The 22,937-nt window shown below is 42.5% G+C and overlaps 1 protein-coding gene across 3 annotated transcripts in view; it reads left to right on the top strand.

The window, feature by feature from the left end:
• TAF3 (TATA-box binding protein associated factor 3) overlaps positions 1-22,937 on the top strand; it is a 473,792-nt gene that overhangs the window by 275,877 nt on the left and 174,978 nt on the right. The window contains exons 3-4 of one of the 3 annotated variants that reach the window (XM_069229258.1): positions 1,122-3,037; positions 7,364-7,531. In XM_069229258.1, coding sequence (XP_069085359.1) covers positions 1,122-3,037; positions 7,364-7,531 — 2,084 coding nt within the window. Of the gene's footprint in view, positions 1-1,118; positions 3,038-7,363; positions 7,532-22,937 lie in introns of all 3 variants that reach the window. The other 2 variants (XM_069229257.1, XM_069229259.1) reach the window with 2 other exon arrangements.

Genomic DNA, 22,937 nt, shown 5'->3' with positions numbered 1-22,937 from the left:
AGAAGATCAAGAAGTTTGTTGCACTTTTGAAAAAAAAGTCCAAAAAGAACCATTTCAGGTTTGTCCTACTACAGCTATGGCGCTTTTTGCTGTCGACCTCCAGGAGTAAACTGGGGCATCGTGTTGAGCCAAGCCGCTGTTGTCGAAATGGAAGCTGGCCTGTAGAGGAGACCCACTCAACGTCGAAAGAAAAAGCTTCATTAAAAAAACGACGAAGTCTGAAGGTAGAATTTTGACCGAGACCTACCCTCATAGTATTAATATTGGGCACCATCTGGTTCCGCTTCAGTCTTTGACTTTGACCCTGAAGACGCACCCAGATGTCCACGGTTGGGTAGAAATCAAATTTTTTGATTTAATCATTCAAAATTCATAGCTCTGGATCCCTACATTAGACTTTTGTCATTTTGGTGTCATTGTAAAGATAAAAATAATTACTATTTCTATAAATTGGTGCTGGATTTTTGTTTTGTGTTGGCTGATTTACTGTTTTGTTGATATTAAATGCTTTACACACCTGTCTCCTAAGTTAAGCCTAACTGCTCGTTGGCCAAGCTACCAAGTATTGAGCAAGGATTAATTTACTGAGATCTTTACTGGCCCTTATTTGTGATTGTGGCCTTATTACTAAGTGTAGGCATCTACTTGTCCTTACTATTAAACCACTTTCCAACACTGTAGAGTTAGGGGCATACCTATTTTGTATCAATAATAATTACAAAATGAACAGGTACATTGTTATATACTGTGATAAATCTCTCCTTGCCATATTGAAGTAATGGTCTAGTAGTCATATGGGGTACATTTGGGGCTTGAGTGAACTGTGACTGTATACAGAAAGTTGTTGCTGCCTCCATCTCCCTTGCTATTTGTTCAAAAAGTTTAGATGCTCCATGCTTGATGCCTCTTGTACATTACATCCTTTTGATTCAGGGAGGGTAAAGGTTTGCTGGCAAAAGGCACAATTCCTTTTTACATAATTAGTTACAATGGTGGCCTTTGTAATTTGATAGTGTGAACAGTTTAATTCTAATGAACAGAATAGACGTTTAATGTTTATTTTGCTCTCTTCCCTGATTCAATAATCCATTAAAATTCAATAATTTACTTTTTGACAGAAGAGGAGGAAGAACAGGTGCCCACAGATGGTGGGACATCAGCAGAAGCCATGCAAGTTCCTCTGGAAGAAGAAGAACTACTAGAAGAGGACATATCAGTTAATGATGAAAACTTCTTTGGTAAAAGACCACTGGAGAGTCCAGAAACTCTAGACATGCCTGATCTGAAACGTCCGCGAATAACTACATGTAAAGCAGACGTTCTAGATGGAACTTTGGAACCACGAGAACCTCTTAGCTTGATTAACTCTCAAAAGGTGCCTCCTATGCTTTCACCGGTTCATATGCAGGAAACCACAGACTTAATACCTGCAACCCCAGAGCCACCAATGTTGGCTCCAGTTTTCAAATCACAGAATCTAATTCCCAAAAATGCAGACTCAAAATCCGGGTCAAAATCAAAGTCAAAAAGTAGCTCGCCAGGACATAAAGCAAAATCACCTAAAACGCCTCAATTAACAGCTGTCCTTGGAAGCCCTATACGTTCACCAAAAGCTCTCATTAAAGAAAAAAAGTCACCCGGACGTGCTAAAAGCCCTAGGAGTCCCAAGAGTCCAAAGATTCCAGTACATATTTTACAGCCTGCAATTAAAACTGAAACCCCAGTAAAAACCCCGTTGGCTACAATAAATGAAAAGAGTGGGAAAGAAAGCATCCAAGTAAAGCACGGACAAACGCCACCTGAACAAGAAGTTTTAAGCCTAGAAAATCAGTCAAAAGACTCTGAAGAAGCAGACAAAACAATTGAGGACTCAATTGATGCTGTAATTGCTCGTGCGTGTGCTGATCGAGAACCTGATCCCTTTGAGTTCTCCTCTGGTCCAGAATCTGAGGGAGAGGTTTTTACCAGCCCTAGAAGGCTCACTATTTCAGAACCCACAACACCTAAACTTTCAGCTTCTACCAACAGTCTCCATAAAGGTGAAAGTACTCCGCTGCCTCAGTCAGGTGCTACATCAAGCTCAGATACATCATGGACCATGGAAGATTCGATCAATGAGGTGATTAGGCGAGCAAATTTGGGTACACCTCCTGTTGGAAATCCCGCAGTTGGTACTCCACCAATGGGAAATCCCCCCATGGGAAATATCATTGGTACTCCTCCTATGGGAAATCCCCCCATGAGTACTCCTCCAAAGGGAACTCCTCCCAATATTCCTGGCAGTCTTCAGTGCTTTTCTTCACCTTCAGCATCACCTCCCACTCCAGAACCTCTTCTTAAAGTCTATGAGGAAAAGACTAAAATGACTTCTGTTGATGTGAAAAAGAAGCTGAAAAAAGATCTGAAAACAAAAATGCGGAAAAAAGAGAGGGAGAAGCAAAAGGATAAAGAGAGAAATAAAGAAAAAAATAAGGACAAAGAGAAAAACAGAGATAAGGATAAAGACAAAGATGTAAACAAAGACATGAAGTTATTGTGGAAAGACTTGTCTAAAGATGATGATCTTGAGTCATACAAATTTAAAATGAAAGATTTTGAGGAAAGTGACCTCAAAGTAAGACAAAAAGATGGTAGTGGGCGACGTGAGAGAGATAGACATAAGGATAAAAAGAAAGATAAAGAAAAGGGGAAGAGAGATAAAGAAAAGAAAGAGAAATCAAAGGAGAAGGGCAAAGAAGAAAAGTTAAAGTCACCATCTACACCAATTATGTTGTCTTCCAAAGATATGGCCTTACCGATGTTTAGCACTCCAACAGGAGTAAGGCTTCCCTCTTTGCTACCAAACTTATCACCACTGTTTCCTGAAAAACTGTTGTTTGAAGAAAAAGAGAAGCTAAAGGATAAAGAAAAGAAAAAGGATAAAAAGGAAAAAAAGAAAAAGAAGGAGAAAGAGAAAGAGAAGGCCAAGGAAAAAGAAAAGGATAAGAAAGAAAAAGAAAAGAAAGACAAGGAAAAGGAAAAGCACAAACACGAAAAGGTATGTTTCTTATTCAATTTTGTATTTTCTTTGTGGAAACAAATGTTCTGTGAAGGGCATTATTCATAGCTGATGTCATTTGATAGCAGGCATAGTTTCATTATGATTTCCTCCCTAGAGTCGCATGCTTCTCGAGTATTCTCTTAATCTACTGGTTTTGGAGCACATAGCTTTTAGGATTTGATTGTTGAAGCCAAGAATTGCAGTGGCGCACAATTTCAAGCATACAAAAACACTTCCTCCATCTATCTTGGTTTTACTCATTTTATGGGAGTCTCTCGATACCAGTTTTTCTCTCGAGGACCTGGACACCTTTTTTTGATGAAATCTTGTAAAATAATGTACTTAGTGCCTCATAATTTTTCCAGTTTACTATCGATCTGTGTTTACTTACATGAACAAGAACGAGTATATTGTTTTTTATATGTCTGTGGCGAAGAGTGGGTTAAACTATTTGACAAAGTAGGTAAATTGACTATTTTTTAAAATGATTTTTGGTGATTTTATCTATCTATCTATCTATCTATATATATATATATATATATATATATATATATACATATACATACACACATACATAATATGAACCAAAGGTTACAGGGACGTTCTAGTTAGGCTCACATTTTCAACGTACCAAACCATAGAAATTCTCCAGTTATAGTTACCTCAAGTAACTATAACTCGTGCTCTAAGGTAACTATGACTTGTGCCCCCGCCATGCACAGTTTTTTTTGTCAAAAATTTTACTGCAAATATTACATTGATATTATCAATGATGTTATCAAAGATGTCATGAGTGCCGTAATTTGTGGGGTAGTTAGCAGTGCATTGCGAGGGCGCAAGTTATAGTTACCTTAAGGCATGAAATTATACCAAAACAAAAAAGCACTCTCTCTGGACCAGGACCTACCTTCTGCCAAATTTGGTGTAATTCCATCCAGTAGTTTTAGCGCTATTGCTGTTCAAACACCCAATGGATAAATGAATGTAGGAATCACTCCAAAACTTTCCAGGCAGCAACTGATGGACATGCACATTTTTTGGAAAGTTTCGTGAAGATAAGTCAAGCAGCGCCAAAGTGATAGGCAAGTAAAAAACATCACAACACTTTTTTCATATAGAAACTAGGTCATACCTATAACTACCTAGTGGCAACCACCCCTAGGTAAATATATAATATATATCAGTTTTTTATAACCATTCATACCAAACCTTTTTATCTTCTCCTGCTGGCACAGCGTATGAGCGTTAGATGTATAGCCTTTTCATTTTTTTTGTGGGTTGTCCTGCTTAATCGGAAACTTGAAGAACCCATAAGGGTACTTGTGTAGGCAGACAACAGCATTTCATATGATCCTTAAACACATGACCATTGAATAATGTTTCTTTCTGATTCTGACTTTCAAATATATGCCAAAGGCCTCCAAACCTGCAATACAACCAGAGGATGGTTGTTTGTCTTTTGCTGTCTTAGACAAAATGTCATTTTGCTGCTTTGCTCTTTAGTAAAGAGACCTGATTTGATGCTTTTAAGGTCAAAGCAGATAGTCAGTTTTGCCCTCAGTGGGTGCTTAAAATCCTTGCCATAGCACGTTACTGAATAAAGTAGGAGAATGTCTTCCCTATGTACATCCAAACCATGATCTATTTTCGTTCTGGCAACCAAAGTGGATTTAGGGATTTTGATCAAAAGTCACATTAGCTTCAAAGTAAATGTAGGTGCATTAATAGCAACACATTATTTGACGGACCGATGGGACACTAACGTGGATACGAAGGGAAACCCATGAGTGAAACTGGGTAGAATTCAATAAGGAAACATTATTAAGGTTTTTACTTTGTATGGAGTATTTGAGGATATGGGATATCCCCTGCATTCATACATTGAAGATGCAAAAGCAGGTGTTGAAGTCAAGGATCACAATTTCATAGAGATTTTCTAAAACGGCATTTATTTATGTCTGATCCAAACACCACCAGGAGCCAACTGTCACCCTGAGCAAACAGAGCATTCCACGAGAGAACTGTGACAGAACATAGAATCCTACCAGCAAAGAGAATCTTAGAATTAACATTAGAATTAACATCACCACATCTTCCTCTCTGTACATAAAACTTTAAACCTGCATAGGCTTACTCAAAGATCGATACACAAAATTAAAATTAAAAATAAACTAACATAAAATACATTGAACATGTAAACACCTGGAACCAGATGTTCAATTTACATAATATAGTTGCAGAATATTTATGAATTCATGAAAGAAACAAAATAACATTGCATCGAAGATCGAAACCTCCATGTTTTTTTTTATATAACTTTTTCCTCTGCCAGTTCATTGACTACATCCAGAATGATTTGGCAGTCAAATATTCTTATCAGGTTTACCTTGCAGACTATCGTTATTCACATCTGGTATAGTCTTCCATATCACCTTCATTGTCACATTAGCTGCCCTACTCAGATTCCGCCATTCACTTTACTCTTTAACAGCACTACCACTTAATAGCATCAACCTTAATGGACTTCCTAAACTTTGATAAACCCTTTGCCACATGAGTGGGTTCTATAATACGCACCCAGTCTCCCATTTGGATCCTACTTTAAGGGATATTGACCCTATGTTTGACTTCAAACCACTGTTTTATTTTCATCAGGGAAACTTCAACTTGTAAATGAATTTTTATATCTGTGATCCATTCATGCTCTGAATGAGAATGGCATCTCTTCAACCATGCTTGGGCACATTTGAGATGCTGGCAGACAACATCTCATGATTTCAAATGGAGTCTTGGCGGTAACACATTTGGGAATAGTGTGATGAGACAACAACATGCTGTCCACAGCTTCCTGTACATCCGCTTTGTTTGCAACTGCCCACTGTTCACGCTCCACCGGTGCCACAAGTGTATGATTCATTTTCTCCATCAAACCATTTGATTGTGGATGATACAGAGCCACCCTTTTGTGAGTGATTTAACATTTTGACAAAAATTATTTGATTTCCTTTGTTACAAATTGGACCCCATTGTCAGACACTAACTCTTTAGGAAACCTCTCTCTTAGAAACATTTAGCAAAGAAATGTAATGCCAGCATTGGTGTTTGGTTCCTCAATGAATTCAGCTTCCCACTGCTTGCTGTAATAATCAACAAGTACAATTTAAAGCCTGTGGGATACGACCTTAAATGGACCAATAAAATGTACTGCCAACTTTGACCATGGTCCCTCAGGTAGCTCAACAGGATGAAGACTAGGTGTTGCTATCTTTAAATATTTAGCACTTGTTGATCTTTAAAGATTGCACGCACACTTAAAGGTCATATGTGCAAGTGTTGCCAAGTCTCAGTTTTGGTTCAAGTGTTCAGTGACACACTCGACATAGTGTGTCTGGATGGGCAATGTGTATTGGAGGCGTTCATTGTCATGTATACTGTTGATTCATATATCCAGTGGCTCATGTTCATAAAGACTCACGGATTTAACCCAGTAGCCCTAACATTTTCTTTTGAAGTTGGTTTGTGACACACATACCTTGTATTCTCGGTGTGCTCATATTAATTCTGAAAATGTTTTCTTCCACATTCACCCATTTTTGGGAAAACCTAGTGGGCTGTTTGAGTTGTCATCAACTATGCAGAGTGTAAATGCATCACCACAGTTTTTGCAAACAACAGGGTGTCCTTCTATAAATTGAAAGACCTGCTCTAGAACTTTCACAAAATATTTGGCCGCCATTGGATGTAACAAGTACTGTTCAGAGCGGCATATGTTTTAACTGGACATGAGTTATAATTTGGAGGTCAGGCAATTTATGAACTTTTACCGCCAATACGTGAAGCTTCCAATGAGGAAAATGAACTTCATGAGCATCAGGAAGCGGTTAAAAAATTGAAGAAACTGATTGTTGTTCAATTTTTTTTTACATGTGAGCAACACCAGGCAGTTGATAGTCTCATGCAGCAGTATTTTAGCTGCTAATTTGAAGAGTTTACTACCCAGTTGATCAGTGACATGCAATTTTGAGTGTGCATGTCACTAAATTTTTGAAACCACAACTGAGCTTTAGAAACACTTGCACATCTGATCTGTTAGTGTGTGCCACGGATAGTGACACGATCCAGTGTGGCACGCTGTATGTATTTAAAGTGTGTGTCACTGAATGCTTGAGCACACATCAAGATCAAGCTTGGCACACCATGCATGTCAGAAGTATGTGTGATTGTAACTGCTAAAAACCGGATGTTCCAGACACACTATAAAGTTACAGCGTGTGTGCCGCTGCATCCCAAAACAAAATGAACTCTTGTTGCGTCGTTCAACAGGATGGGCGATGGACTAATTGCGCCTGGGCTGACATACGTGAGCCCAGACGAGCAGGCAGTGACGCAGATGCCACTCGAAAGAGGGTGCACGGGCTGACGAAGAAGGCGATAACGCAGTGGTTGCGTGAGGACATGGGGACTGGCTGTGACAGCAGCTGCTCGCAGGAGGTAAGAAGCACGACATAGCCGGTCATGAGAGCACAAGTTTGGGGCTTGAGGGAAAACAGGCACACACACCTTAAAGTAGTCCCAATAGTGTCCAGGTACCTCAGTCTTGGCAAAAGAATAGTCTTTGTAGTCAGGTCGGTTCGGCCTCAAAAGGCGGTTCACAAACCTTGCGCTGTTTCAGGTTAATAGAAGTGTGGGCGTGTGACCTCCTAATATTAGGCTAAGGTGACATGTAATAGGGCAGTGACATCTACTAACCTCAGAGGTCGAGTCAATTTTTTTTGACTCACACAGGAGTGATAAGATCATCAAAACAAACAATGAGAACTAATAACCATGAACAACAATATTCAGTGAGGAGTCAGTAATTTATACGCACCATGACCTACATGGTCATAAATCACCACACCAATTTAGTAAAGTTTAAACATTTATTGCCATTATATTAACAGTGCTAAGGTCACTTAAATGATGCGCAAAACCAGATGATAGCAATACAGAAACAACACAGGCTATCCAAAGCTTGATGAAAAAGATTAGTCTAATAAGTGCAATCACCATTAAACACACCAAAAGAATTATTCAGAATAATAACAGAATTATTTGAGAAATAGCTACAGAACTCATTAATTGTGCAATTGAATCAATCATAATCAGTTACTAGATATTCAATTTAATGGTTGGGTGAGACATCCTAGCTACCAAATTCTGATTCAGAAAGCATGTGTGGAGCTGGACTTTGCACATGCAAAAATAAAAAAATAAGACAAAAATGTCGCAAACAAAAATATGCTGTTGGATTTCTAAGGGGAAAAACCTGCAAAGACAAAAAAATGCACCTTGGTTATATCTCTCCTACGTGAAAGAGGAGCCAGCAGAGTCTTCATCAGCAGAGCACAGGAACAGCAGGTCTTCAGCGGTCAGCATCAGGAACATGGAAAGGGGCAACAGTTCAGTAATGTTGGGCCTAAGGTATCTGGACTGTTAAAATCAGAAGTAGTTGGACAGAAGAGCTGCACATAATTGAAAGTGGAAAGAACTGAAGTGGAAAGAAACTGAATGGAATTGGACTTAAATTACCTAAACCTTTGCTAAATGAAAGTCCCAAAAATCACTAGCTAGGCTTCTATTGGACAAGACTGAGATGTGATAGTGAGCAACCAACTGGATTCCTTTCCTTTTCCATTCGCATCTTTCTTCATTCCTTCCTCAAGATAGGCTCATGTTGACGCTTCTGTCCGGTTGGCAGTTTACGTGTAACAATAACTTTGTTAAAGACAGCACAGAACAGGACATTGAGCTAGCATTACTTCCTACCAGAAACTAAGGCTCGTTGTTCAAACTTGCAATATTTATCACAAGGGAGTACAGAGTGAACACAACTGAGAAAGCAGTAGCTTTCCACTGTGAGCTTTCAATAGGATGTCTAATAAACAATGTTTGTAAAAGTATTTCAGTAAAGTCAGCATAACATTTCAACACTGTGTTTCTGGAAAAATACTAAAAAGTAGGACTTTTTTAACCAATGCTAATTCAAGAATAATAAAAAAAATTCTCATGATTTCAAATCATTAGTTTTGCAGTTCATGTAATTATGATACATCAGAATATATTTTCGCAGACCTTTATTATTTCACATAGAAATCTAGGTGGCGGAGACCATGTCGACCACATTTTAAACATGCGCATTTTATTTTTTTTACACGTTTCTCTGTTTAGAGCTTTTAACACACAGTAATCATTTTGTTTTGGTTACTCATATTTTATTAATAATGTTTGGTCTCCAACAGAATCAATCTCCTTAGATGCTGGTAATTCATTAGATCTGTACTGTCTTTTGAGGTCGTATGCGTGGGTAGGTAGCACGCAGGAACATTAGCTCATGGCTAAATTGTGAAAGTCAAGGATCACAAATTCGTTGAGATTTGCTGCAACAGGATTTATGCATGTCTGATCCAAATAACATCAGGAACCAACTGTCACAGTGGGCAAACACAGCAATGCATGACGGAGCCTTGACAGAACATGCAATCCTCCCAGCGTGGAGACTCTTAGAATGAATATTAGAATCAGCATCACCACAGCAGGCAACAACGTAATACACCACACAAAGAGTGTGGTTATGAGGACCCTCTTGCCACGGATTGGAAAAATGCATGCAACACGTATGTCGCAGGTTGACATAATTCTTCTTGTTAGTTTTCATTTGACACTTGACAGTCAGAGAACCTCTCTTCTTTCTACTTGTTTTTGCCAAGATTGCAATGAATTCAGCGGTTTGCCCTTTTTTATTTATTTTTATATTGGACCCATGGCTTGCCTAAGTAGTTCCCGTGGCTTCTTGCTCTACATAATGTGTGGGTTATGGTTTGCATGCCAGATATTAGAGCTATGGTTTGCCAACCTACCCATACTTTGTGAATACTAGGGGATTTTGTTTTCATTTCATGCACATACCTTATCTTTTACCATGGTCGTGTACGTGAATTTCGAAAGTTTTGATGCATTCTTTAAAGTGTTAAGACCAAAGTTAAGCATAACTTTACAATATCTTTATTTTTAGTAGGAAATGTGAACGTTGTTTTGTGCGGATATGTTTTGAGTTTGTGGTATTGTAGAGGGGAATGATGATGTCTTTGTAAAATATTACAGCCAGTCCTCCTTTCTGCATGGACGCCTGCTGTGTGCAGCAGCGGCTGGCTGCCAGGACCTATGCAAACCCACCTAACAGCTAACCACTGGGCAATTGTGGTTTGCTGCAGGCAACCAATTTCCCATACAGCGAACTGCTAGCTGCACATGCAGTTTGCAAGTTAAACTCCATTTCGGTTTCTCGGCTTTTATTGAAATCCGTCAAATACTGCTATTTTTATTTTTGAAGATCATAGCTTTGTAACCCCTCTGTTTGATACAGCTCTTATCACATCTTCATGAAGCCTGGGATCCCTGCACTGGCATAGCTTGACATTATTAAAGAAAACGAAACATGCACATTTCTGACAGTTTTTGTTTATTAGTAAAAGGGTGTTAAAGTATAACTAGCAAATTAACACTTTGCCCAGCCTTCCCCTTTAACCTAGAACAGCGTAGCAGATCTGCATGAAACTAAGCGTGTCAAAAATGGGTAAAAGATGCCAAGCATCTGCCCGATTTCATGCCGATCTATGACTTAGCACCGAAGTTATCGCCAACTGAGCTCCTTTTTGCTCCTCCTCTTTAACTGTGCCCCTCCTCAGTGAATTTGATTGAATCTCAAAATACCTAGGGAAATGTAAACATGCTTAGTGTCTGCCAAGTGTTGTGTATATCCATGAAACTGTGCCAAAGCCAATAGCAATTCTATGTTTTTTGTCCCTGTTTAAACTTAGTTCGCTACCCCTTGTTGGAGCTGCATGAAACTTCCCACACATAATATTAAATATGCTGCATGTTTGCCAGATTCATGTAAATTCCTCCAATAATGTCTGTTTTTTTAGCAAATGAACACTTTTTAACCTCTTCTTTTAACTGTGCCCAGACAGATAAAAAGTACCAAAAGCAAACATGCTAAACGCTTGCTCATGTAAGTGCGAATTTGTCAAATGGCTCTAAAGTTAGAGGCAAATCAAGAAACACTTCCTCTGAATATGTTTAACCCTTTGAAGACTACTGATATTTTTTTTATTGATTTTTTTTTTTATTATTTTTTTTTTTTTAATAATTTCTCAAAAGATAGTGAACTGATTTACAACAAAGAAAGCGGATGAGCTTCCTTTAGTTAATAGAGTTAAAATGTGAAATGTCTATTTATTTATTTTGTTTTGTCTCTTCCTTTACCTCTGCACATCCCCCAATACCCCATACCCTCTCACTCCGCTGAGGGAACTGCATTAAACTTGTCATACCAAACCTAAATCAAATAAACTTTTTTGTAATGGACTACATATTGACCGACTGGTGCCAAAGTTATTGGCAAAGCCAATAGGGCTCGCCTACACAACCTATTGTTTTTGTCAACGTTTTGAGCCATTTTGCCATCAGAGTTGCCGCTCTGCAGCATGGCTGAAAGCATTAAAAAAAAAAAAAAATGCTATGACACAACCAGTGCTAGCTGCATAATAAGGTTTTTTTTTTTTTTTTTTTGCTGGTCGAAGGTAGGGCAAGGCAAGGGACATCTACACCCTCTGTTTTGCACACCTCCCTCTCTCTCCAAGATGCCTCCCGCCAGCAATTAAAAAAAATCGCTATCACTCGGCCACACTGCTGTGCCACATTGCTAAAAACATTAGCAAAACCAATAGCTTCCGTAGTCGATACTTATTGGCTTTACCATTGCTTGTACATCGCACTTCCCTGGTACAGAGCACTGAGCTATAATAAGTGACAGCCGGGATACAGCACCAGAGAGCGTCAGACACCTATGCCTTGACCACGACCAGAGAGATAGCCTGTCCTATGTGGTATCATCTATATAGATGCTCTGGTACAGAGAGTTTTTCTGTGATAAAATATCAAGTTTTAGGGATACGCTATTGTTCTTTCAAAGATCTTGCTAAACTGTGTATATCACAGATATTACATGGAAGTTTATACTGCCTTGCCCAGACCAAGCTCAGACTTAGTGTGATGACAAAGTGGCAGTTTAGCAATACTGAAAATCCGTATTACAAAGGCTCACAGGGCAGCACACGGAAAGTCATAATAACCATTGCCTCGTGGGAGGACCCGGAGCCTCCGTGGGCAGTGCTTGCCCCCTGGCGGATGAGGAGTCATAGCCGCGGTACGGCGTGGTCCACCGGGTGTGCTCCAGATCTGGGGACCAAGCGGTGTGCGACCATGTGGGAGGCGGCCCACCCTGGACAAGAATGGGGGTGTGGTGCGAGGTGTCTGCCTACCGTGATTGCTTCCTGTACTGGGGACAAATTGAAGGCCGCTGCCCCGTCTGTTGGTGATGAAGGGGGCACTTGAGACTGCTGCCCTTATGCGAGGACAGACCCATGTGGCCTGGATGACCCGGGCGTTGATGAGATGGTGCTGGAGTACCTGAAGCCACCCAAGACTATAATACCAATAGACTGTGCGACTGGGATTGATACGCCTTGAGGCCCACAATTAAGTGAGTATCCTACAGAGGGCAGCGGAGTTGACGGCACCCCCCCCCCTCCTCCCCCCCACCCCCACCCCCCTCCTCTCTTTCCTTGCAGCCATGCACCAGGGCGGCAGTGAATCCCGGACAGTACTATTGAGTGGGGGGGCTCCCAATTTGACTTGTTTGGCAGCCATTTGATTGATCTTTCTGTCTGCTGATTCTGGGGCCACTCCCTGGGGCCCATGGAGCCTTGATCTTGGCCCTCCTGGGCCGCAGAAGGCCCCACCAGCATTGTGTCTCACTGTCTGCCCCGGAGGGGGAGATAAGACACTCCGCGCATAAGAGATGAGGGGGAAGAGGCTGGATCAGTGATAAACGATCTCTGCACCCCAAAGCACCTGAAGGAGTCTTAAACACATCCCCAACCATCCTCAAGTCTGCACATCGAAAATCGAAAATGGTATTCCCCCCTCCTAGAAGATCCCAGCGAAAGGAGAGAAGCAGGAGCAGCCCTCGTCCTCCCATTTCCGCATTGATAAATTCACCATCCTGGCTGAGGCTCAGGGCGGGGACAACATGGAAAAACTCAATCCCTGCTACAGGAGACACGGATGAGATTCTACAGGCTATTTACTCTTCACAGGTGGCAATTGAACATAAGATTGGGATGGTAAGAGTAGGCATGGCTTTTGTATGACAGGACCTTAAAAATGTCACCGCACTTATTACCGAAGCAGAGGAGCGTTACTCCTCAGTTGAAAATGAGTTGCAAGACTTAAAGATCAAGGTAAATCGCCTACTCACCCACTCATGAATTACAACGGTATGCACAAGACGCAGACAATCGATCGAAACGCAACAATTCTTGTTTCAGTGGCCTTTCAGAAGGAGCTAAGGGTTCCTGGCCTGGTGACTTCCTCAAGACCTGGCACATGACAAGGGTGCCTTCTGATAAACTGTCCCCTTGGTTCACCACGGAACGAGCCCATAGAGTACTCACCTCAATCCCCCCACCCAATATGGTGCACCTCCCAGGGCACTCATTGCCCGGTTCATCAACTTCTGCGGCTGCAACTGTATTCTGACGGAGACCCGCCGGCAAGAGTACATTTCCAAATCTTCCCGGACTACTCCTGTGAGGTCTAGACTAGGCGATGCTCTTATGAACAAGTGAAACAGAAACTGAGAGCACTACATCTACAGTATATGCTCCTTTTTCCGGCCCGCTTTAAGGTCCTGCATGCCGGCAAGCTCTTTTTTGTTTTTGATGCCCCTGAGTCTGCGTTGGAGTGGGTGACAGAGGACAGATGGCTCCAGCCATATCCCCATGCTGTTGCTCCATCCGGCTGGGTTTAGGCCCGTGTGCCTAGGGTGACCGTGGGGGGTGGGCGCCCCAACCTTAGCACTCCTGCTCTCAGTCTCGCCACGAGAGACAAAAGACCCTGCAGGTGTCACAGTCGCCCAGTTCTGGATCTCCTGGCCCATCGACTCCACAACATACAGATGCACCTTGTAGTTCAGTCCAACTGAGTCAAACACCAACAATCAAACTGATCACAATGAAATGATGTGGTGTTTGGACGGGCCCGTTGTTATGACAGCCACAGAGATCCTGCTTCCTTGAGGGGTTCCACCATTCCATACCATCTAATCTTTTTTTTTTGGGTTACTGTTGGACATTACTAAAGGGTGACCGATGCTTCTGCAGTTGGGAAGGGAAGTATGCGGAGAGGGGTGTTGGGGGATGTTAACCGTAGTTTGTTACTATTTGTTTTTTATTTTGGGTTATTTGTTTCACATGTTGATGTCAAGCGGAATTAAGAAGTCACACATCGATGGGATCCATACATGTGCTCAAACTCACACAGCAGGTCCCTTCAGTAGGCCTCAGATGCTCTCCGACATGTGGTCCTCCCTGGACAAACTCATTCTCCCACACCTCATGACCTCCTGCAACATAATGTTGTGGAATGTCAGTGGGCTCTTCTGTAAAATTAAAAAGGCGGCTGTGCTGCAACACGTGATGTGCCTTCGCCCCTCTTTCCTGTTCTTACAAGAAACATCTAATGGGGCTTTCATGCCCATTCATTGCCCGATATGGATTTGATTGTGTATACCACGTGGGCTTTGCGTGCGGAGCCAGGCGTATTGAGATACTGTTACACCACAGTTACCTCATGGTGGTCATGGGATATCATGGGATATTTATTGCCCTGGCAGGCATGATAGAAGGCAACCCTATCAACCTCCTCAGTGTTTATGCCCCTCCCCTACCACCCCATCGCACTTGAATTGTTTTTCACCACACTAACGGCAACAATAGCTCAGATGACTTTGGGCCCTTATATCATAGGGGGCGATGTGAATGCTGTCCTTGACCTGGGTTTGGACGTCACGGATCCGCTGCAGGCGATCCAATGGATATCATGTCTTGGCCTGTGTGACATGTGGTGAACTTGGCATCCTCGCTCCCTGCAATACACTCATACCTCGGCAGCTCATCACACACATGCTCGCATTGACATGCTCTTTATGCCAGCCACTGATCTTCCTCTAGACACCCTGGCACCGATACTTGCTCAAGGCATTTCTGACCACGCCCCAATACTCCTGACCATTGGTTCCTCAGACCTCGCTCAGAGGCCTATGTGGCACCTCAGTGCATGTTTTTTTCAGGATGCCACCTATTCCTTCTGGCCTCCGTGCAGAAATTGAGCATTACTCTTGCACCAACAAGAAAAGGGGAGGCAGGTACACATAGCATAACTTGAAGCTCTGGGGCTACTACTAGAGAGGGGATCTAGACGATGTTAAGTTTACCCCTACCTCTCTTTACCCATGTGAACCCTAAAATCACCCTTACCTCTCCTTAAACCCTTCCTCCCTTTACTTGTAGCCACCCCCAAACCCTAAAATTACTCCTAACTCCATTTACCTCTGCCCACCCTGATTGGTAAAATCACCCTTACATCCCTTTACTTTCCTGAACCCTAACAACCCCTTTACCTCCTTTTACCTCTACCCACAGCCAAACCCTAAAATCATCCATACCTACCTTTGCTTCTACCCACCGTTGAACGCTAAAATCACCCTTACCTCCATTTACCTCTACCCACCACCAAACCTCAAAATTACTCTTTCCTCCCTTTTCTTCTGTCCACCTATGAACCTTAAAATCACCCTTACCTCCCTTTACATCTACCCTGCCTAAATCCCAAATTTGCCCTTAACTCCCTCTAACTCAGCCCATCTCTGAATTCTAAAATCACTTTTATTTTTTTAAATTAACTTATTTTTTGTAAAAAAATTTTTAAATAATACCTGTGAAGTACTCTGCGGTAAAGGTACAGATACTTACCTACGTGGTAAAGATACTGCATGTTAAAGGTCCTGCGTGGTAAAGGCTGTTTCCCATCAGACAGGACACATTCTTGACCCCCTTTAGGCACTCTCCTGCCTTCACACTAGCACCCCTTAATGTTTTGGGGGCTCTGACAGTTGTTTTATCCCCTTCAATATGTTTGATGGGCACTGTTGCTTGTTTGATAGTTTCTCCCCGCCACACACAGACATATTTTAGGCTTCACCTGAGCCAGCGAATGGGTGGTCACTTGCGAAAAATGTTGTTTACTTAAAGGGGGTGTAAGAGCCCGACATTTACTTACCATTGGTTGGCTTCATCATCATTCTATTTGTGCGACTCACCTCTTTCAGAGGCACGTTTTTCTCGTTTAACTTGCACCCACTTCCTCCTTCCCCCTTCCTGCATTGGTGCTTGCCCCTGCTACGCGTTGTTGCTTAGCTGGTCTGACTCCCCCTCTCCACCCACCCTTATTGCTGCTTACTCTGTCTGCCCCGCTTCCTCTTAGTTACCTGACCCTCCTGTTGTATAACTATTTTAACCATATTTTATACACGTTATTTTAGCTACCTAGACCTGCAGCTGTGCGCTTTCACCTAGATACAATTTCATCAGCATGGTTTTATTTTTCTAGCAAGAGCCACTATTGCGGTGCTGTTTTATTATTTCTATTTCATTGTCCTTTCGACTAGGAAAGCGTTCCTAGCAGAGACTCTGTGCTCTTTTCAAGGCTACAGTCCGATAGGATTGCCGACAAACGTGGTATGCTGTGTCTTTAACGTTCACAGAAAGAGGGGCCTTTTTCTTAGAATGTTAGCGGGCTTATTATAAGAATACACCTTTGTCCCAGATACGTTAGGGTGAGATTTCAGCCAGATGACAACAACTCTATGCTGGTTGCTTTGGTACAGCTACCTGCGTAGACGGCCGGAACCCTGATCCATATGGGAATGGAGTCTATCTAGACTACAGGCCTTTTCTCTAGGTATGAGGGATGATGTTCTCCCAGGGGGAAACCTGAAGCTCAGAATGGGCTTAGTATGCTGTGCTCATATTTAGGGTAGGCCGGAGGATTATAGATCCATCCCCCTTTTTTGCAGTATGGTAGGACTGTTTTTATGTTTTACACTTCTAGTCACATGCTTGCTTTTATTGTGTTTTATCATCCTAGTTATTGCTATACATATGCTTTTATCTAAGATGCAGTTATTTCAATAAATGCTTATTGAGCTATATTCTGCCTCTGTTGTCTTTGCCTGAGTGAGACTTTTCGTAACTGAGGGAAAGGGATGTGATCTGATTTAACACAATTCCCTGAGGAGTCTACCTTTCCATGTGCTTGGTTGCCTCAATCATCTCGGCCAGAGATGAGGTGCTGCTAGTTAGCTGGAAAACCCAGATTAGGCCGACAGTTGTCACCTGGTGTGGAATTGTGCTTAATATCCGCAGTCCAGGCAATCCTACCACCCAAATCCAGTAGCCTCATTCCTATAATGAGAACCTGCGTGACATGGCACCACCAGCATTTGGTCAGGCACTAACAATTGGATCCTCCTAAGTATCTGTCTCCCTGAAGGCTGAAGACACCTCGATACTATATACGGAGACCTCCGTGGTATTGAGGATTTCCTCCTCAGCTAGGTAGGTAGGACCTGTCTTAAGCGGTAGGTTGTTCAAGCTTGAAAGGATTAATCCCCATTTGGTATCCTTATCTCTGAACATATAATTACCAGTATTATGGTGAACCCTCAACTGGTAGCAATTGCAAGAAATTTAAGGACCTTCCCTCCCCCCCCCTCCCCCCCACCCCTTACTGTACATTTATTGGTGAACGGCCTAACGGCCCAAGGGGGGTCCTGTTACATTTGCTGTTGAGGCTCATGCAGCCTACAGAACAGAATTTGTTTTTCTTTGGTCACTTTTCCAGCAGCAGATGGGAATACACACATTTCATATTATACACCTGCAAACGCACATGCACATTACAGAGCTTATGCATATTTAGAGATACCTTTATCTTATCAAGACCACAATAATTGGCTTGATGACACCCTACCCCATACAATTCTACCTGTTAGGTTAGGTCCTTTGAGTAACCATGTCCTGACCTGGCCGCATATACACCACATCCTGAGGCAGCAACCTTGGCGATAGCTGAGGTGTGCCGCTTATATATAGAACTTACAACAATTTATAGACTGTTAGTACAATTTGTTATGCAAACATTAAATACAAACCCAGCACGAGCTGCGGCAGTGCATCCACACACAGTAACACCAGGCATTAATCCTGCTACTGTAAATTCGATCATGAGTAAAGTACCCACGAAGCGGGAGGAAATTCTATTTTGGTTAGCTCAAAAAATAAATGCACTGGAAGCAGTCTTTCCCTATATGGGACATCAAGATAAACATAGAATTCTGACAGTGTGTTTGCCATTCGGGATGGTTCCCACAATTGAAAACAGCAATACATGGGGCATGGTATTTGCCACGCTCTATACTACCGCACACGGTACACCAACACTTGCCAATCTTCCGGAGGTGTTGAAACAAATTCAAGACGAATATGGGGCTGCCCCGGCTCTAGAATTGGGGATGCAATTAATGGGCAATTTTGCCACGGTGTCTTCAATCGTATTAAGTAACCCTAAAGGGGAAGCAGTTGCACTAACAGTGTGCATGCGGCTCTGTGATGTTCCTGCACAGGATCAAGCACGTGAGCTGTCAAAGATTATCGCTGGAACCTACTCTAGTATAGGTCGAGATAGTCTGGGAGTCAGGCCAACTAAACCACAACTACAAGGTAGATCCAGTAAGGATGCTGCTAAGCAGACACACGAAGGTTCAAAAAAATGCTGGGCTAAAAAACAACAAATACCTAAAAAAGAACGGGGAGAATCTCCGCATGCGTAGACCCGACAAAATAAATATAACCTTAGAAATACGGAGAATATAAAAACGCCTGACATATCAGTATGCTGATCGTCATGTTTTTTTTGGCACTGTCTTCATGCAAGGCAAACGTGGTGAACATCAACTCGAATATACGATAAACAACTAAGTTTTTCCTTGAATCCCTTTTATGTATTTGCAAGTTTCAGGCATTGCAACAATTAGCATTTTTGCCTTTGACAATCTTAGACTGCATTAAGTAGGGAGCAGCCCTCACACCTGTTTATGTACGGTAATTATCTTTTATTTTGTTATTATTGCTTAACTTGTCTTTTGTCCAGCACCCTGTGCCTTTGGCTCACATTTCCTGCCCGCATTAAAAAATAATGTGTAAATGTGGGTTTTAATTTCTTGTTGGTTTACTTTTGCTGATAAGGCGTTATTGTCATTTATTCCTCAAAAAGTTTTTTTGTGAAAGTAGAAAGCAATCCCTTACTTAAAAAAACATAACCAACCCTTCCCACTCATGGTCACCTCTGGCTGTATCATAGCTCTCCACCCCCATAACTTTCAGCCATATTGCACAGCAGCCAAGCTGCTGAACAATATGGCTAAAATATATAGACAAGGCTAATAGCTCTTACATAGGTAGGGGAGATCTATTGGCTTTTCTAATTTGTTAATATGTATTCTCTCCACATTGCAAAGAAGATAAACCACAGAGGGATTGACATTTATGTGATGTATGATTAAATGGAGAATTGTAATTATTTGCCCTCCGTTACTCCTGCAGATCCAAAATGCGTTCTCATAAATGTAACCTTTGTCTCTAACCACGGATCTGTCTCTTTTAGAGTTTACCATGTGTCAGACTGGATCTGGAGATTTTTTTCAGTAAAGCCTAGGTGCCTTCATACCATCTCGGAAGGAACAGAACACATATAATGCCTCCCCTACATGCTGACATCTCTTCCTTTTTTTCCGTGCAGTTCAACATGGATCTGGGGTTCTGCTCCCAACTTTTCTTGTTTTTACATGACTCAGAAATTATCCAGACAGTGTGCCAGGAAATAAGTCCCCTGAAAATGTCAGGATTCAAGCCATGGTGCAACTGCAGGAAGCAGATGTCTGTCACGGACTCATACAAAAAATACCACTGGTGTCTGTGCTCCAGTCACGAGTCAAAGCAGTGTGATACATGCTCCCTAATCCACCTAAAGATGATCAGGGAGCAGAGGATGACACTGTACATCACTGAGCTTTAGAGGTGGTGTTTTCAAAAGAAAGTCCTACTCCAAGTCATAAGACCGTTCCTTCACAAAGTTCAGTTAACGCTTGAAGGCGTTCAGAAAGTGGAAAGCACACCATATGCAGCAAAAAAATGCAAGCGTGACTTAACCTCATTCTGCCACCCCTCGTCTCATGATAAGTTGCAAGAGTGACATCTCAGAGCCAGTCCTACATTTGTTCTCAGGTGCCCCAAATTTCACAGTCCATCATTGACCCTGCAGGATACAATAGTATTCAGTGATGCCATGATGCAAACGTTTGAGATGGTGGTAGCTCCCTGAGCACCCTTTCAAGTTCCACACAGTCTCAGTGGTTTCCATTTGGACTTCTGCTGGTGGTCTCTCCTCTCATTCAGACTGTTCCCTTGGGTCCCATTCCTTGTCCTGTCGCAAATGCTGCCAAGATTTCCACTCTCACCCCAGGGTCTATGCTAGTTCCTTCCATCTTGGCGATGATACAGAGTCCGGTACTCAGACCACGAACAAAGGTCAGCCCATTCCAGGCTGACGTTGGCCTCTCAAACAATTAAGGCACAAAGTGTTGTTTTACAGCAATACCGTCAAGTTGCCTCTCCCTCAGTGGCAGGATTATCAGAGGCTAAATGCTTTATTTGGCTCTAACTCGTACTTTATCAAGAAATTAATTTTGGTAGCTAACCTAGCTTCACTGTATTTGAATACTGTATGTGTTCTGGGCAGATACACCCATTCCATATCGGACATGGTCAGCAAGATCTTACAGATTGTCCCGGAGGATCTCAGGGCTTCAGTAACCCAAACAATCTAAGACTTAAGGGATTCAGCAAGTATGTGTTGTGTGCAGGCCTGAACACCACCGACTAGGTAGACCATGCTGTGGGCACCAGTGTACTACTTAGAAAGCAGTGGGGGTATGTTTAAGGGTACCTTTTGAACATGCCCTTCTGTGCATTTATACCATCCAGAGAATAGTTTAATTTTGCCCTCATATGATTCAAAGATAGTTGTGTCACATTTCTTTATTTGAGATTATTGTACCTGGCCGTATAGTTGCACTAGAAAGTTTACTGCTGATTCCAGAGGCCTAACTTACCAGCTGGGCGAGCGTTCCGAGTCAGTGCAGAACTCAGCCTTTCTGGGACAGAGGGCATAGTGGCACCCGAAATCAGGCACTCCAGCAGGGTAAGCAGTCCTACTTTTCCTCCACTTCTGCAAAGGTTCTCAAGCTGCTGCAAATTGCCATCCCAAGCCCCCACCAAACAATTAAGGGACAACATACAATATATTTGTAGCATGTGTTGACTGCGGATACACATGCTATGCACACTCCTGCCATCTAGTGTTGGGCCTGGACTCTGCAATTTGTTTTTCTCTAGGAAGTATTTTATTGTAGACATCCTATCGTCTTCTCCTCAAGGCATTGGCAATGTTCAACAGTTCCTTTGTTAGATTATTTGTTTCTGCCATCGGGCTTGTAAAGCCTGCTCTGAAGATTTGCGGTTTCTATGACCATACGGCCTATAGACGACTGGTAAATCAAAGATTGACGAAAAACAACCTTCAGTTCCAGCAAACGTTAAAACTGTGGAAAAGTTTGAGTGAAGTAATCGACTTTACACATCGTTGCCTTCCACACCCGTCAAGAATGCTCGTCTCTTGATAATGGAGTCTGAAAAAGACAGCTTATTCAGGAGGTGGCCTTGGTGTGGGGCAAAATACACATACTCAGACACCTACGAAATCTTTAGCCTGTGTCTGTCGCTGGAGCACAAGAAGCAGCACTGTGCCGCGTGCAATCTGTTTAAAAACAAACTGGACGACGCTGATACACGGATGTGATCGGGTACGAGCACAAAATATGTAGATAACAACAGAGGCTGAGTTCTCCCAAGAAGAGCACAGTGAGGTCGAAGCCGTCGCCTAACAGACTCTGGAACCAGGGTCAGGGCCCAGGATGAAGACCACTCCAAGGGCTGTGAGTACAATTAACCCACCCCGTGCCAAAAAGATCATAGATAAAATTCCCCCTCCATGCTAGGGTGTGTCACACCCTCAAGCTCTGGTTGACATAGGAAGCATGCCTCAGAGCCAAGGTAGGACGGAAATATTCTCGGCCCTGATTGGGCGACAAGGCCTTCAGAGAGGTAAGGAGTCGACACCATGTCTACATCGGTACTAATTCAACCATTGGCATTGAGTCGCCCATCGGCATCAACCCAACACCCACACCAGGCTTTGGCGTTAGCCATTTGAATTCAAAAAGCGCATCGACCCAGACAAAGCCAAAACAGCATAGTCACTCTTTGACGCCGAGGTAGACCTCTGCGCGACACCCCAAAAAGTAAAAACACCGTCCTTGAGAACAACACCGTTGCCAGTGAAGCAAGAGAAAACACATTAGAAGCCTGTAATGGAAGAGGAAAAAGGCAATGGATTTGAGGGCCATCCTGAGCTCATGAAAAAGAAACATCATAAGGAGGCATCCCAAAGGCAGGCACAAGATTTAGATGTGCCACAGCCACAAGATTTAGATGTGCCACAGCCACTTCCAAAAAAGGTTGATTTTGAACATAGGGCCACAGACCCATTCACTTTAAGTCAACCAACATTACCGTACACAAGATTAACCTCGCCTGTACAGGAAGTGGAAGGCAGTGAAAGCTCAGAACATGAGGCTGGTTACTTTGATTCACAAAGAGGTACAGTCTATAACCCTGACTCCTGGGGCTGCTATGATGCGCTCTCTGGCACTGACATTGAACCACTTGTCCCGACTAAGGCATCTCCATCAGATCTTCGTATCATAATGTGATTT

This window comes from Pleurodeles waltl, chromosome 4_1 (genome assembly GCF_031143425.1).
Source record: "Pleurodeles waltl isolate 20211129_DDA chromosome 4_1, aPleWal1.hap1.20221129, whole genome shotgun sequence".
Classification (NCBI taxonomy): Eukaryota; Metazoa; Chordata; class Amphibia; order Caudata; family Salamandridae; genus Pleurodeles; species Pleurodeles waltl.
This window is presented reverse-complemented; position numbering and strand designations above follow the sequence as displayed.